Genomic DNA, 14,437 nt, shown 5'->3' with positions numbered 1-14,437 from the left:
GACAGAAAAGAAGTAATTAATATCCTTGCAGCCCATTCTGAACATAGACTCATAGAACAGAAGCACACAAGTTAGTGTTGGAAAGGACCTTAAGATCATCTAGTTCCAACCCCCCTGCCATAACATAACAGATACAATCATGACACAGTCTATCTTAGCAGGGCTGAGCTTCTAGATGCACGTGGTCTTGGTCCTAGGAGTTCACTGCAAAGAGCTCACCTGCTAAAATGCCTGGCTATGAGCAATAAAACAAGGAAAAGGAGAACGGAAAGAGAATCCTTTTAGAAAGGATTTTGCCAAATGCATTTCTATAGTTTCCTACGTTACAAATGACTCCTGAAAACAGCAGCCACCCCCCAAAACAAAGTTGAGATTTCATCTCAGGGAAGAAAAAAAAAAAAAAGCAAGAGCTGGCAAACTTTAGAGAAAGCAGAAAAAGCTTCCACCTCTCCGTGCTGTAAATGTCACACACGGCAAACACAGCAAGCACGCAGCACGGGAGCGGAAAGGCTTTTAAGCAAAACAGTTTCCAAACATTTCCTTTGGATTCCAGCTAGTCTCTAACATTAGCAGGACTTTGCCTGCGTGAATCCCTCCTGTACTGCTGTCAGATGAGACGTCTTGCCGTGAGGACATGATGAGCATTTGGCCTTTTCCTGTTCACAGTGTTTTTATGATGCTAGTAAGAGTACGACTCGCTGCCTTTAAAGCCAGGCACAGAGGGACTAAGTGTGAATAAGCTCAGCACATCAAAAGAGACATGGGTTTATAGTCCTATAAAACATGTCTACAAATGCTCATGAACTACTTGTAGTTTCTCCTAATTCTGGCTGACAGCAGGAATCAAGTGCTGTGGACACTGATAGTAACCAGAAAAAGAAAAGTACATCAGACCTAACAAAACTACTCAAGAATCTAGGGAAATGGTTAAAGTGAAAGATTATGCACATATAGTGATGGGACAAGGGGGAATGGGTTCAAACTTGAACAGGGAAGGTATAAGAAAGTATAGGTTAGATATAAGGCAGAAGTTCTTCCCTGTGAGGGTGCTGAGGCGCTGGCACAGAGTGCCCAGAGAAGCCGTGGCTGCCCCATCCCTGGCAGTGGTCAAGGCCAGGTTGGACACAGGGGCTTGGAGCAAGCTGCTCTAGTGGAAGGTGGGTTGGAACTGGATGACCTTTAAGGTCCCTTCCAACTAAAACCAGTTTGGGATTAAATGGATAACCCACCTGAAACGAAGAGCCCTTCAAATACAGAGCATCTGGAAGCTCTACAGCATGGACAGAGGACGGTAACTTTTTCCTTGCACACATTAAATGAGCTAATCTTCTGTAAACTCTCCCAAACACAAGCTCAGTGATCTCTTCTGCAATAACTGCACAAGTGACTGTACACTCTTCAAACAATTCATTTCTGTGCAGGGTTTTTATCTCTTTAAACTTTAGCAGAAGCGCTCGTGTTTATCAAATACAATGGATCAACAGCTTCGGGAAGCAAATGACTCTCAAAACAAAAGCTGTTAATGCAGTATTCATACAAATACCTCCAATGTCACCATGTTAATGTAGCTCAGATCAGGCAACAAGGGCTGCTCCTGGGAAAGGCAACAGAACAACATTCTAGTCAAGCTCAGCTCTGGACCCCTCCCAGGTACCTGCTACCAAAGCAACCGAGTTAGTTTTAAACACACCCCAGCCAGACTCATCCAGTTAAAGAGAAGAGAGATTGATTTTGTCCATTTCTGCTTCTATTATTTGTTTTAAAAGGACAGCATGCCATTGCTGTTCTCATCCTTTGCCCTTTCAGCCACGTAACACATCCCAGTGCTACAGAACCTCTCTGTACTAACAGATTTTTCACCTTTAGCAACATCATTTCACCATCCCCAATTCACAAGTTCAGAACCTCAACATGATCAAACAATTTGTGCTCTCAGCTGAGAGCCCCCCCGTGTGCTGGGCTGCACCCCCAGAGCGTGAGCAGCAGCTCAGGGAGGGGATCCTGCCCCTCTGCTGTGCTCTGGGGAGACCACCCCAGCAGTCCTGATCCAGATCTGGGGCAGCAGCACAAGAGGGACGTGGAGCTGTTGGAGCGAGTGCAGAGGCGGCCACGGAGATGCTGCGAGGGCTGGAGCAGCTCTGCTCTGGAGCCAGGCTGAGAGAGCTGGGCTGGGTCAGCCTGGAGAAGAGAAGGCTCCTGAAGGGGAGACCTGAGAGCAGCTCCAGTGCCTAAAGGGGCTGCAGGAAAGCTGGAGAGGGGCTTTGGACAAGGGCCTGTAGGGCCAGGCCAAGGGGAATGGCTTTAACCTGCCAGAGGGGAGACTGAGATGAGCCTGTGAGGCACAAGTTCTTGGCTTGGACTGGAAGGGATCTTAAAGCTCCTTCAGTTCCAACCCCTGCCACTGCCACAGCAGGGACACCTTCCACTAGAGCAGCTTGCTCCAAGCCCCTGTGCCCAACCTGGCCTTGAACACTGCCAGGGATGGGGCAGCCACAGCTTCTCTGGGCACCCTGTGCCAGCGCCTCAGCACCCTCACAGGGAAGAGCTTCTCCCTTCTTTTCAACCTAAATCTTCCTGTCTTGAGTTTGAATCCATCACCCCTTGTCCCATCACTACAGCATATGGGGCAGTAGAATGCACTCTCCTCCCTTCATGCACCCAAGATTGACTGAAACTACGTTTTTCAATAGCTGCAGACAAATGACTTTCACAACCATCATCCTCATGGCTAAACCAGAGATGAGCATTAACACAACAAACCAGTCAGGAGCCCAAAGGCATCAGTTCCATGCACATAAGACCATTTAAAAAGCACAGAAAGACTGTCAGGCACATTATTTTGAGGACAACCTTAAAACTCTTGAATGTCTGAGAAATAACACTAATTTAGGTTCAAAATATTACCTGGTCAACTTTCCACATGCAACAGCAATTTCATGTATTGCTCTGACATTTCAACTTCTATTTATGGCATATTAACACTACCAGCTCTCATCCAAGAACCTTACTTTACAAGTATGAAGCGTGTCACAAATAGTTCATTCATTCTTTAAATGCAAAGGTTCAAAGAGAGACTTGGTCCTCTGTTGCATGACACTTATGGAACTGAAGAGTCAGACAGCATCACGACGGTGGAGAGATTGAGAGCTCATGACCGGACATCGTTCTTAACCCTGCTCTAACATCACAAGGCGTTTTAGTAAGTGTTTTGCATGGCTCTCATTGCTGTGCTGAGCCACTCAGGGCAAGAGCAAAAACTACATCGTGTTTTGCAGGAGCAGGTACCTTGAGGAGCTGCTCCGCAGAGCGGCCTTGGCAGATGAAAGCAGTGGTTCCCAGGATAAACCCTTCACTTCCCTGCTTCACGGAGCATTCCCTCTTGCTCCTGTGCCAACCCTACACAGTTCAAGGGCCTGAGGAAGCAGGAAACACAGCCAGAACACCTGGCCACAAATGAGATGAGTGCCAGGAAAATGAGCAGTGCTGCCAGAGCAATGAAAACATCCCAGGCTGCAGAAGAAGAAATGGGATCAGAGCAGAGCTGACCGAGATCTCCATAAACTGGCATGGAATTGAACCCTCTACACCTTTTCCATTGAGTAACTGAGTACTGAGATTGCTGAACTCCACTCCCTGCTCACCCATTTGCCTAAGGACCATCACTTTCTGCCATCGATTCACTTACAAAACCATAGAGTGGCTCAGCTTACAAGAGCAGAGCAATGAAATGCATCTCCAAGCGCTCAAGCAGCCCTCCTAGAGAAGCATGACATAGGAAACACACTTCAAATTCAACTTTGCTGCAAGATCACTCAAGCTGCTGGCCACCAGACCTGGCTGAGTACTGCAGAATACTCCCATCTCCCTGCTCAAATCCTGCCCTCAAGTGCCATTCCTCTCTGTAAGAAAGGATAAATCACAGCCTCTGGGCAGAGGAGCATCACATGCAAACAGGGTTCTCAGTCAACAGTTCCTGGTATCTCCAGCAGAACAGTAGTGTGTGGGCAAAGAGAAGGCTATGATTTCTCTTGCTCCAGTTACCTTATTGTTTCAGCAATGTTTAGGTTGCTAAATCACACAAGTTTAGGAAAATACACACAAGAATTAGGCAGAGGACCCCAAAATAGGAAAGTAGTAACTGTCAGTGTCTTCACAGCAGACAGACCAGCAGGCAGCCTGCTAAAGATATATGTCTCAGAGCATATATGTGACTTTCTGCACTCGGAGGCAAGAAAACAGATACAGACCACTTAAAAACTGAGATCCATCAACTACAAACACTAACACTACAAAAGGAGAGAAAGTCCCTTCCTTGGAGGCAAACAGCAACAGTGCCCAGAGAAGCTGTGGCTGCCCCATCCCTGGCAGTGTTCAAGGCCAGGTTGGACACAGGGGCTTGGAGCAAGCTGCTCTAGTGGAAGGTGTCCCTGCCCGTGGCAGGGGTTGGGACTGGATGAGCTTTAAGGCCCCTTCCAACCCAAACCAATCTGATTCTATGATATCAGGATATTGAGCACACATGGAGATGCCTTTGCATTTTCTCCAGCAGCAGCAGAAGATGCCATAGCTGACAGGGGATCATGCTATCACTAGAGAGGTGATATTTCTGAAGAAGCTGAATGAACACTGGTATCACTGAGCAGGGACAGATGCCTCTCACTCATCAGGGTACCAAAAGACAGTGCTAAAAAAAGGTGAATGAACTGTTACAGCTTCTGTGCTGTAGGTACCAGCAAGAAAGAACCCTCACACTGACTATGCATGTCCAGTGGCCGTTGGACCCTAACACTAACATAACAGAATAGTCCTTAAAGAGATTAGACCTGGCCTAACCCAGTAAAACAGCACAGAAAGACTGTGCTGCACCTAAAACTTTGTCTTCTTCCAAAGCATGTACAACACTGCCTTTCATACAGCACAGCCTTCATCATTTGGGCTGGAATGGTGCCAGAAAAGCTCCTTATTCCTTCACTGCATTGTCCTGAAGCAGACACTGGTGTCAGAACATTGCTCAGTGCTGTTGTAACACAGTTCTCCCCAACAGAACACTTGGTCCTACAGTAATGAGGCTCTTCAGAAGGATATTCCACCCACAACTCCCCTGAAGAGCTAAATGAGCCCCACACACCAAATGCCACATTAAAATGGAAACAAGTTTCAAATCTCCTGTTGGTTCGGCAAAACCAGCAGAGGCTGAGCTGGCTCCTGTACAAGTAAATAGCTTCAACCTGGGTTTTCCTCAACAAGGCTGCTCTAACAGTCTGACAAACTGATTTTAGGACTTACTTCTTTTCTAGCACTCCAGTACCCAACTCTAAAAGGTCACTGTCTTCCTCCTGACAGGTTTGGGATCAGTCTTCCCTTCTCAGAGGTCAAAACACTCTAAAGATCTGCATGCTCAGCATCGAAGCATTGCACAGCACTGTGCCACTCATCTAAGGCTACCCCACAGGGTTGGTGCAGTTCATAGGAAGCATTTTCAAATCCAGCTACAGGAACAGCTCCCACATTTCCCACAAAGAACGCAATTTTCCAGCACATCAGAAATACACATTATTATTATTATTATTATTATTATTATTATTCCCTGTGAGGGTGCTGAGGCGCTGGCACAGGGTGCCCAGAGAAGCTGTGGCTGCCCCATCCCTGGCAGTGTTCAAGGCCAGGCTGGACACAGGGGCTTGGAGCAAGCTGCTCTAGTGGAAGGTGTCCCTGCCCATGGCAGGGGCTGGAACTGGATGAGCTTTAAGGTCCCCTCCAACATAAACCAGTTTGGGATACTATGCTTATTACTTCTGTACAGGGCTACAAAGAGATAACCTTGCTGTAACATGTTTCACATGCCGAGATGCACAATGTACCTCTGAATTGCAGAGCGACATCAAGTCGCTCTGACATGACAAATAAACTTCATTCATCAGGATCTGACGGAATTGCACCATTTCCCTGATGCACCTCACCACAAATCCACTTCCCTCCAAGTTTCCATCCTCTACCAGTGCAGGTATGATTTAAATAACACTTTCAAAACTGAGTTTTCTGCTCTCCCTGCTGCAAGCATAAGGGTCTCTCAAAACATTATCCTTAGTAGGAAAAGAAGGATAGAAATAATTTAGCCTTGGGATCAAAGGTTTTCTTACACTGTAAGATAAAAAAGCCCTATTTTAATCCACTGCAATGAAACTAACATACAAAAACCCCACAAAATTTGAAGAAATTGAAGATCTCCTCCTTTCTATGTCAATGTTCATCTCTCACCTTAAACCTGCAAGGGACTATGGATCTTGAAGTGCTGCATTATAAAAGCTCCTTTGGAAGCTTTTCTGACTCCTTCTGACCCCCGTGCTGTCAGGCCAATAGCAATGAAGCCTGTACAAGTGGGTTGGTGTATCTTTCCTGGCACACAGTTTATAGAAAGCTTGGCCAAGTATTTTCTCCCCAGCACAAAAAGCACTTTCACTCTTCTCCATGTGCACATCCACACATGCTTCTATATAGAAGCTTTATCAACATTGGTTTGGAACAGCCATAACTCTCCCAATTTCACCACTCATGAGGACTGAAACCATCACAAACTCTCACTGCTAAGGGGGAATTCCCAGCCATGTCATTCTGCTTCACTTTAGGTATGATCTTACTCCCAAAGCTTTGTCCTCCTGGAGCAAAGTCTGCAGAACTCAAAGCTCTTCACCTTTTCCTAGATGTCATGGATGACATTAAGCTGGCTGGAGGTACCACATCCCAAGCCTGTTCCTCACGTCACCAAGTTTAATCTTTCAAGGATTTGAGGCCAAGCAGCTTCAGTTCTACACCACTCTTCTGTATAGAAAACCCACCGTTAACCTTTGGCTGGACATTCCCCATCAAATGTTTTGCAAAAGCAATGTTGAATGGATGTGAAAATGTTTATAATGGAGAAAACTGCTCAAGGTTTCTTTAATAAAGACAATAACTTGTCTAGAAAGACAAATGAGCAGGTAAGCAGACAGTGGATGTGATCAAAGGCCCATAGCTTACATTTACCATGTCCAAGCAGTACCAAAATTCCCACCATGCACACAGGGGGCTCTATTTGTGTAAGCAAAAACCCTGTGTGCATCACTGCAGGGTCAAACAAGCCTTTAGAGCAACAGCTAAATAGACCAGAGCCAAACAATGAAAAACTGTGTTAGAGTAGGAGGCAGAGAGCATTTGTCAGGAACAGGCCAGAGGTGGAATGACCATCATAAATCTTGCCACCTCTTGTAAATAAAGCCAGGTTCATTTCTTTGATCTCCTCTATCAAGTAGTGGGTGAGGTCTGCATCTGTGTACTATATATATAAAGGCAATTCCCAAATAAATCAATCTCCTAACGTGCACGTGTAGCCTCCCAGCAAGAATGAGAGAAGAGATTATGTGATAGATCCTCTGCTGTTTGTGAGAGTCTCAGATGCTCACGTTGATAGGCATGGTACCAGAATGAAGCCTAAGCAAGGTACAGCTTTAGTACCCTATGCTTTAAAATAAGAATCACAAAGGACTTCCCTGAAAACATGCTGGGAGCAAGTGTCTCAGCTGACTATAACCAAGCCATAATGACAAGAGAAGACAAGTGATTAGAGCTGTGGCACTTCGTAAGACAGGTAACACTGAACAAAAATGTCACTGTGTGAAAGCTTCTGATAGATCACTTGGTAGGCAAAAGGGATCAACCTTTCCATACACCATAAGGATTAAGCCCTAGAAATATTTTGCTGATGTTTAAGCTCACTGGAGTTTAACAGTCTGTTAGAAATGTGGCTGCTTACCATAAATCAAGACAAATTCCAACACAGATGACGCTTGAGTGTGACAGGTATTCTCTGATATTCTGGTTGTAAAAGCTGTTTCAAAGCTGAAAATGTACCCACCCAAAGGATTCTTACCTGCAACACATCTTGGATCTTCACCCACACATCAACCATGTCATAGAGCTTGATATCACCATCGTACTGGCTGCAAGGAGAGGCCACTGTTTGCTGAAGGTGCCCAAGCACCACAGAGTGTGCAGCAGCCACAGCATTGAACTTGTCAAAGAGCAGCTCCAGCAGTTCCAGCAGCAACCTGTGAACCATCAAGACAACCAACACTCAGTTTCTAGAAGACACCACAGGGACATGGCTCATGCAGCACATCAGAGAACCAGGCCAGGAGTCAGAACACTGGGACTTGGGACGCACCACAAGAGGGACGTGGAGCTGTTGGAGCAAGTGCAGAGGAGGCCACGGAGATGCTGCGAGGGCTGGAGCAGCTCTGCTCTGGAGCCAGGCTGAGAGAGCTGGGCTGGGTCAGCCTGGAGAAGAGAAGGCTCCTGAAGGGGAGACCTGAGAGCAGCTCCAGTGCCTAAAGGGGCTGCAGGAAAGCTGGAGAGGGGCTTTGGACAAGGGCCTGTAGGGACAGGCCAAGGGGAATGGCTTTAACCTGCCAGAGGGGAGACTGAGATGAGCTCTTAGGCAGAAGCTCTTCCCTGTGAGAGTGCTGAGGCGCTGGCACAGGGTGCCCAGAGAAGCTGTGGCTGCCCCATCCCTGGCAGTGTTCAAGGCCAGGTTGGACACAGGGGCTTGGAGCAAGCTGCTCTAGTGGAAGTTGTCCCTGCCCGTGGCAGGGGTTGGAACTGGAGGAGCTTAAGGTCCTTTCCAACCCAAACCATTCTGTGATTCTATGACTTACCTGTACAAACAGAATACAAGATATTCATTCTGAATTATGAAATGAGTAGTATGGCAAGTTTTAAACACATGAAGTATCACAAACCTAAACCGTGAAGAGTCATCGTGTCAGTTATCAAGATTTCACTACTATATGGAAGGTACTACAGCTCTAACCCCATCTCAATGTGGTTACTTTACCTGCTCCTATGGCTTCCTTACTGCCCAATTACTGTTATTAATGGACCTTTACAAATTCCTGAATATCCTGTGATAAGGCAATGACTCAACAGGTTTTATTATGTGAGAATGGAAAAATCCTGATGGAGTTCACTGCCGTTTAATGAGCAATTCAAGTACACACGCAACCCCAACAAAATGTGAGGATAACACTTCCCAAATCCATATGTTAGGCACTTCTAGCTCTGACAGACAGTCTCCATCACATTTAACTGCAGCAGCTTAGGAGTTACCACATGCTTGCTGTGTCTACCCATCACAAGTTGCTATCCCCAGAGCAGGACAGAAGATCTAGAGCAGAACTGGAGCTGCACCCACTCTTTAACCATCACGCTTCAGGCTCCTGTGTTAGTTAACCATCACTAATGAGATGTGTGTTCACACCTCAGCCACTTCATCTCAGAGTGCTGAGTACCTGCAAGCATCCACTTCCTTCAGCAGTTGATTATCTGGAGTAATTAAGAAGCTGTTGCACATTTGCTGCCCTTACCACTAGACAGTAAGACTGGCCTCAGAGGATGCTGTGGTTAAAACCATCTACCCCAGCCTAGAGCAGTCCTGGACTGAACTTCTAGTCTGCAAAGGACAGAAACTAGCTATTGTTTGAATCACTATCAACTTACTGTGTCTCATTCATAGACTACAACTTTATGTATAAAGATATACATGCACAGCATTATACAGCAATCTCCTGAGGATCTCACATGGCCCATTCCCCTACCAATGCTGACAACCACACAGCTCAAATGGTTTAACAGAAAAGGACCTTGCTTCAATAGAAAGAGCCGCTGGGTAAGTCTGGGAGGATATAGTGAGGCCAGATGCATATCATATGCAGAATAAAGAGGTGTTTAGGAGTTATGTTATCATAACCCAAACCATTCTGTGATAAGAATCACAGGGACATTAATACTGCCATACCTCAAGAGACAGCACCAGGAGAGATAGCTAGTAACATTAACAGCATTAGCTTTTCGATATGGGAAGGTCCAGTATATCAGAAAAGCCATTCTAACCCATTTAAGCTTTGTATAAGCATAGAATCCCAGATTGGTTTGGGTTAGAAGGGGCCTTAAAGCTCCTCCAGTTCCAACCTCCTATCACAGGCAGGGACACCTTCCACTAGAGCAGCTTGCTCCAAGCCCCATCCAGCCTAGCCTTGAACACTGCCAGGGATGGCATAATATATCTTAGTAACTGTCCTGTCCAAGTGAAACTGAGAAGTTGCTACAGTGGAAAAGATCTATATATCTTCCTCCCTCCCCATCTACTATTAGTCCATCACCAAAAGTATCAGTGAAGAGAGCAAGACAACCTGAGAAACACCCTTCATCACTGTTGAGCAAGCGTCTTCTCCAGCCCACTCTAAGATACGGGAGAAGCAACTACTGCTTCAACAGCCCCTAAGAGATATATAGGACTGCACATAGTAAGTGACAGAGGCAGCTGGGGCACATGGCTGGCCAGACAGAAGCCAGACAAAACTAGGAGAAAAACCAGATATAGACTCATAGAATAGTAAGGGTTGGAAAGGACCTTAAGATCATCCAGTTCCAAACCCCTGCCATGGGCAGGGACACCTGGCCTTGAACACTGCCAGGGATGGAGCATTCACAACCTCTCTGGGCAGCCCATTCCGGTGCCTCACCACCCTAACAGGAAAGAACAACTGCTTTATAGCCGGTCTAAACTTCCCCTGTTTAAGTTTGAACCCGTTACCCCTTGTCCTGTCACTACAGTCCCTAATGAACTGTCTCTCCCCAGCATCCTCATAGGCCCCCTTCAGTTACTGGAAGGCTGCTATGTGGAATTTGGATAGACCAGGAATTTCATGTTGGAGGCACAGACTTGCTTGAAATGACAGAGCAAATGGGAGCAAATACATTATATACCACTAAGACAATCTAACAGGGCCAGCCCAACTTCTTCTACCATCCCCTTACAAACACCACATCAGTTTTCTTACACCTCCTTGCTGCCTCAGGGAAGTGCAATTTTGTAGCACCAAACAAGCTGGAATTTTGGACAAATTCATTCCTGTTGTGCCTAGATAAGCCTGACCTCGCATTATCAGCTTCAGCAGTATTTTAGTAATAGCTCCCTACACTGAATTACTCAGTTTTCAATTCCAATGTCTTCCTATCCCAGCATGATAGACATGAAATCCCCCTGACCCACATTCTTCAGGGGCCCTAACTACCACCCCATTACATTTCCTCTTCTCAAGTAATGTCCACATCTCCCTGTTTTCCACATTAGCCAGCTCCTCTTAGCTTAATTTTCTTTGCTCTAAAAGTCTGTCAGGTCATTTTTGACACAAGGTGACCCAAGACACAGCCAACGAGACGAAACAGCAGCAAACCATCTGGCCTAGATTTTATGCAGATGGGGTTGCAACACAGAAAAAGACCTAAGGAGAACACATACAGCGAGTGACAGGAGACTGGCTGGGGCAATTTGTCAAAGCAATCTCATCACCCCTTCACCCAGAAACATGGCAAATGTGTGGAGAGACAGTGACACACGCCCAGCAGCAGCTCCTGTTGTCTGGACAATAAGGGAGAATGAGTCGATGCAGAGTGACTGCTGACACCTGAATGAGGTCAGCGATGACAACTCATGCATTTGAGCAGCAGTAACATCCTCTGCCTGCTCTGAGAGCTGGTGGGGGTATAATTTGGCTTTGTTTTAACGCATCAAGATGAGGTAAAAGTCCGGAAGTGGATGATGAACATGAAGGGAAAAAGCGTATTGAATCCAACAGGGTGTAGTAGCAAAATTGTTAATACCCTATAGAAGAGTTTGGGTTGGAAATGACCTTTAAAAGCCATCTAGTTCATTCCCCCCTGCAACCCTAAGCGCATCTTCAATGTATCCCTAGCAAAACCTTGTCCTATAAATCTGACCCTCAAGCAGGCATGTGTCCAGATCGATATTATTCTGCAGTCAAATCTCTTCCATAATTCAGAAGGTTCATGTATCAGTACTCCAAGCTAACACACCATGGCCTCACAACCCAAAATACACATCTCTAAACATGAAGGTAAGAGACATGCTGTAATGAGCCGCTGAGGATAACCCCAGGGGCAATTCCTACTTTTAAGCCCTTTTCCACAAACTCATTCCAAGCACAGACTCTTAAAAACTTAGACTTTTACAGAAGTCCACTTAAAGCTGAGGTCAGTGCAACCGGGAGAGATTCAAGGATAGTTTCCAGAATTATCTTCTACCCATGAAAAGGAAATATCCAGAACCTACTCCTGCTCTTTATTGGGTTTCATTATCTTTATATCATTCACATTTCAAGGTGGTAAGTGCATGTTAGTAAGGAGGATTTAATTTCATAGCAAAGTATCTCACAGCCAAAGACATGCCACCTTGTGAGGCCTGTCCTAATCTCACCCCACATGCCTGCATTCATGTTGTGTGTTTTAAGGAAAATACAGAATCGGGTGTATCACAGTGGCATGCCAATCCTTCCTGTGTCACCCCACTGGTCACAAATAAACTGATGCCATTATATGGAGGTCCTTCACAGGGTTAGTGTCATCTTCATTAAGTGAGCCTTTCCAGCGTCACACCAGCTCTGCTGAGCCACTATGTGGAGTGCTCAAGCCTAAGGGCAAGGACAACACAGCAGGATGGAATGGGCCATGTGTTATCAACACTGCAATCATTGGTCTGCTACACAACATCTGGTACAGCATGGACCAGACCTGCTCCTGGCAGGCTCACAGGGGCTACAGGACTTCCAGGTGAGAAAACAGACTTTATGAAGCTCTGAGGAGATGACCTAAGAGCCTGTTGGCTCTAGGAAGAGAGCACCCAGAGGCGTGCGACGAACATCATTACACTGAGATCCCATTGCTTTGGTCACAACCAAAAAACATCCTGATCTGATAAATTTGGGGGCAATTAATGATGATTTTATACACAAAAGTGGCCACAAAATCCGATATGGAAAAGCTTATTATGTAAAGAAGCAAAAGACAGATTTTAAAATGGAAGAATGAGATCAGCAGCTCTTCAGACTCAGCAGCTGTTGGTAGACCTGCAACTTTCCTAGCCAGGTTCTAGAGAGTATTTCGCTCTTGTAGAATGAGATGGTTCTACATAATCGTTACATGGGGTCTCAAAAGGAATTACACCAGAACCTCCACAAGATTATCAACCCCATCCTCAAGTGGAGGGAAACACCACCCTTTCCATACAGAAAAGGTAAGAGCCACCCAGAGAAGCTGTGGCTGCCCCATCCCTGGCAGTGTTCAAGGCCAGGTTGGACACAGGGGCTTGGAGCAAGCTGCTCTAGTGGAAGGTGTCCCTGCCTGTGGCAGGAGGTTGGAACTGGTTGAGCTTTAAGGTCCTTTCCAACCAAAACCACTCTGGGATTCTATGATATAACTTGTTCTGTACATACTGAATGAGCCACAGGGAACTTGTCCAGCAGAAGGCCTCAAACCCTTCAGACCCATCATCCTATTAAGTCATTTTATTTGCCAGAAGTGGGAATTTGTATGGATAACCTTTAAAGTACAGTAGCTGAACACAGGCACTGAGCTCAGCCACAGATTAAGAGGCATCCAAGTGAGACAAGCTTTAAGGTGAAGCAAAAAACATTCCACTCCCAGAAACCTGAGGTCAAGCACACACTGTGGCTGACAGCCTAATGAATAGGTAAGCAGTTTCGGGTGCTGCATCGTGCTCACATCTGGGGTCTCACAGAGCTCTCTTGAAATAGCAGGACCTTGTTGTTCACATTGATTTGCTTCCTGACAGCAGAAAAGTCACTGGGATTTGATTTAAAACTGAAGCTAATTTAAGGGGCGGTGTACTTTCCCTTACTATAATTTATTCCTTTCAATATAAATGAATGCAACTGCTTGCTGTAAACTTCACATGTGATTTAGATTTAGAATCAGGTCTAATTATCTCTTTATTCAACAAGAAGTCAAGACACTCTCCAGAGCTCTACAATATCAGCATCTTAAAGGCTCACAAACTCCTATTAAACACATGCCAAAAGCCATTAAACTTTTCTGTCCCTTTCTCAACCCTCTGGGCAGGTTCATGTCATTAAGATTTGATCTGACCCAATTTATCCATTTCAGTGGACAATCAGGTAGTCATACAGCCTCTCAAGACTGATTCAGAAGTGTATCAAGTATATGCTACGCTCCTTCTTGGCACCAAAATCCTGCCTTCTGCTTGTTGTAATTTCACCAAGGTATCAGCACAGCAACTCTATGAGTTCTTCAAACGTAATTGTTTCCACAGCAATGAGAATGAGAGGAATTAAAAAGGAAGTCTTTATCAAGCTAATGTTTTCCTTGGGAGTCATTTTCCACTACAAATATTACATGTAATGAATGAAGATACACATTTTTGGTTGCGTTTTTCTCTTTCCACCATTCATTCCCTTTGGACAGTGATCATTCCAACGTGCAGTATCACAGATGAGTATTTCAGGTAGAAGTGACAGCTAGTCCTTATGGAGTCCTATTTTCCAAGCAACAGATCTAGTGAATCCTG

The 14,437-nt window shown here is 45.5% G+C and overlaps 1 protein-coding gene across 2 annotated transcripts in view; it reads right to left on the bottom strand.

Annotated features, from left to right (window-relative positions):
- Positions 1 to 14,437, bottom strand: part of EXOC4 (exocyst complex component 4) — a 394,313-nt gene that overhangs the window by 317,513 nt on the left and 62,363 nt on the right. For both annotated transcript variants that reach the window (XM_062634253.1, XM_062634254.1), the window contains exon 7: positions 7,907 to 8,084. In XM_062634253.1, coding sequence (XP_062490237.1) covers positions 7,907 to 8,084 — 178 coding nt within the window. The remainder of the gene's footprint in view (positions 1 to 7,906; positions 8,085 to 14,437) is intronic.

This window comes from Pezoporus occidentalis, unplaced genomic scaffold, assembly GCF_034315485.1.
Source record: "Pezoporus occidentalis ecotype Australia unplaced genomic scaffold, CSIRO_AGI_Poc_V1 ctg42, whole genome shotgun sequence".
NCBI classification, from domain to species: domain Eukaryota; kingdom Metazoa; phylum Chordata; class Aves; order Psittaciformes; family Psittacidae; genus Pezoporus; species Pezoporus occidentalis.
This window is presented reverse-complemented; position numbering and strand designations above follow the sequence as displayed.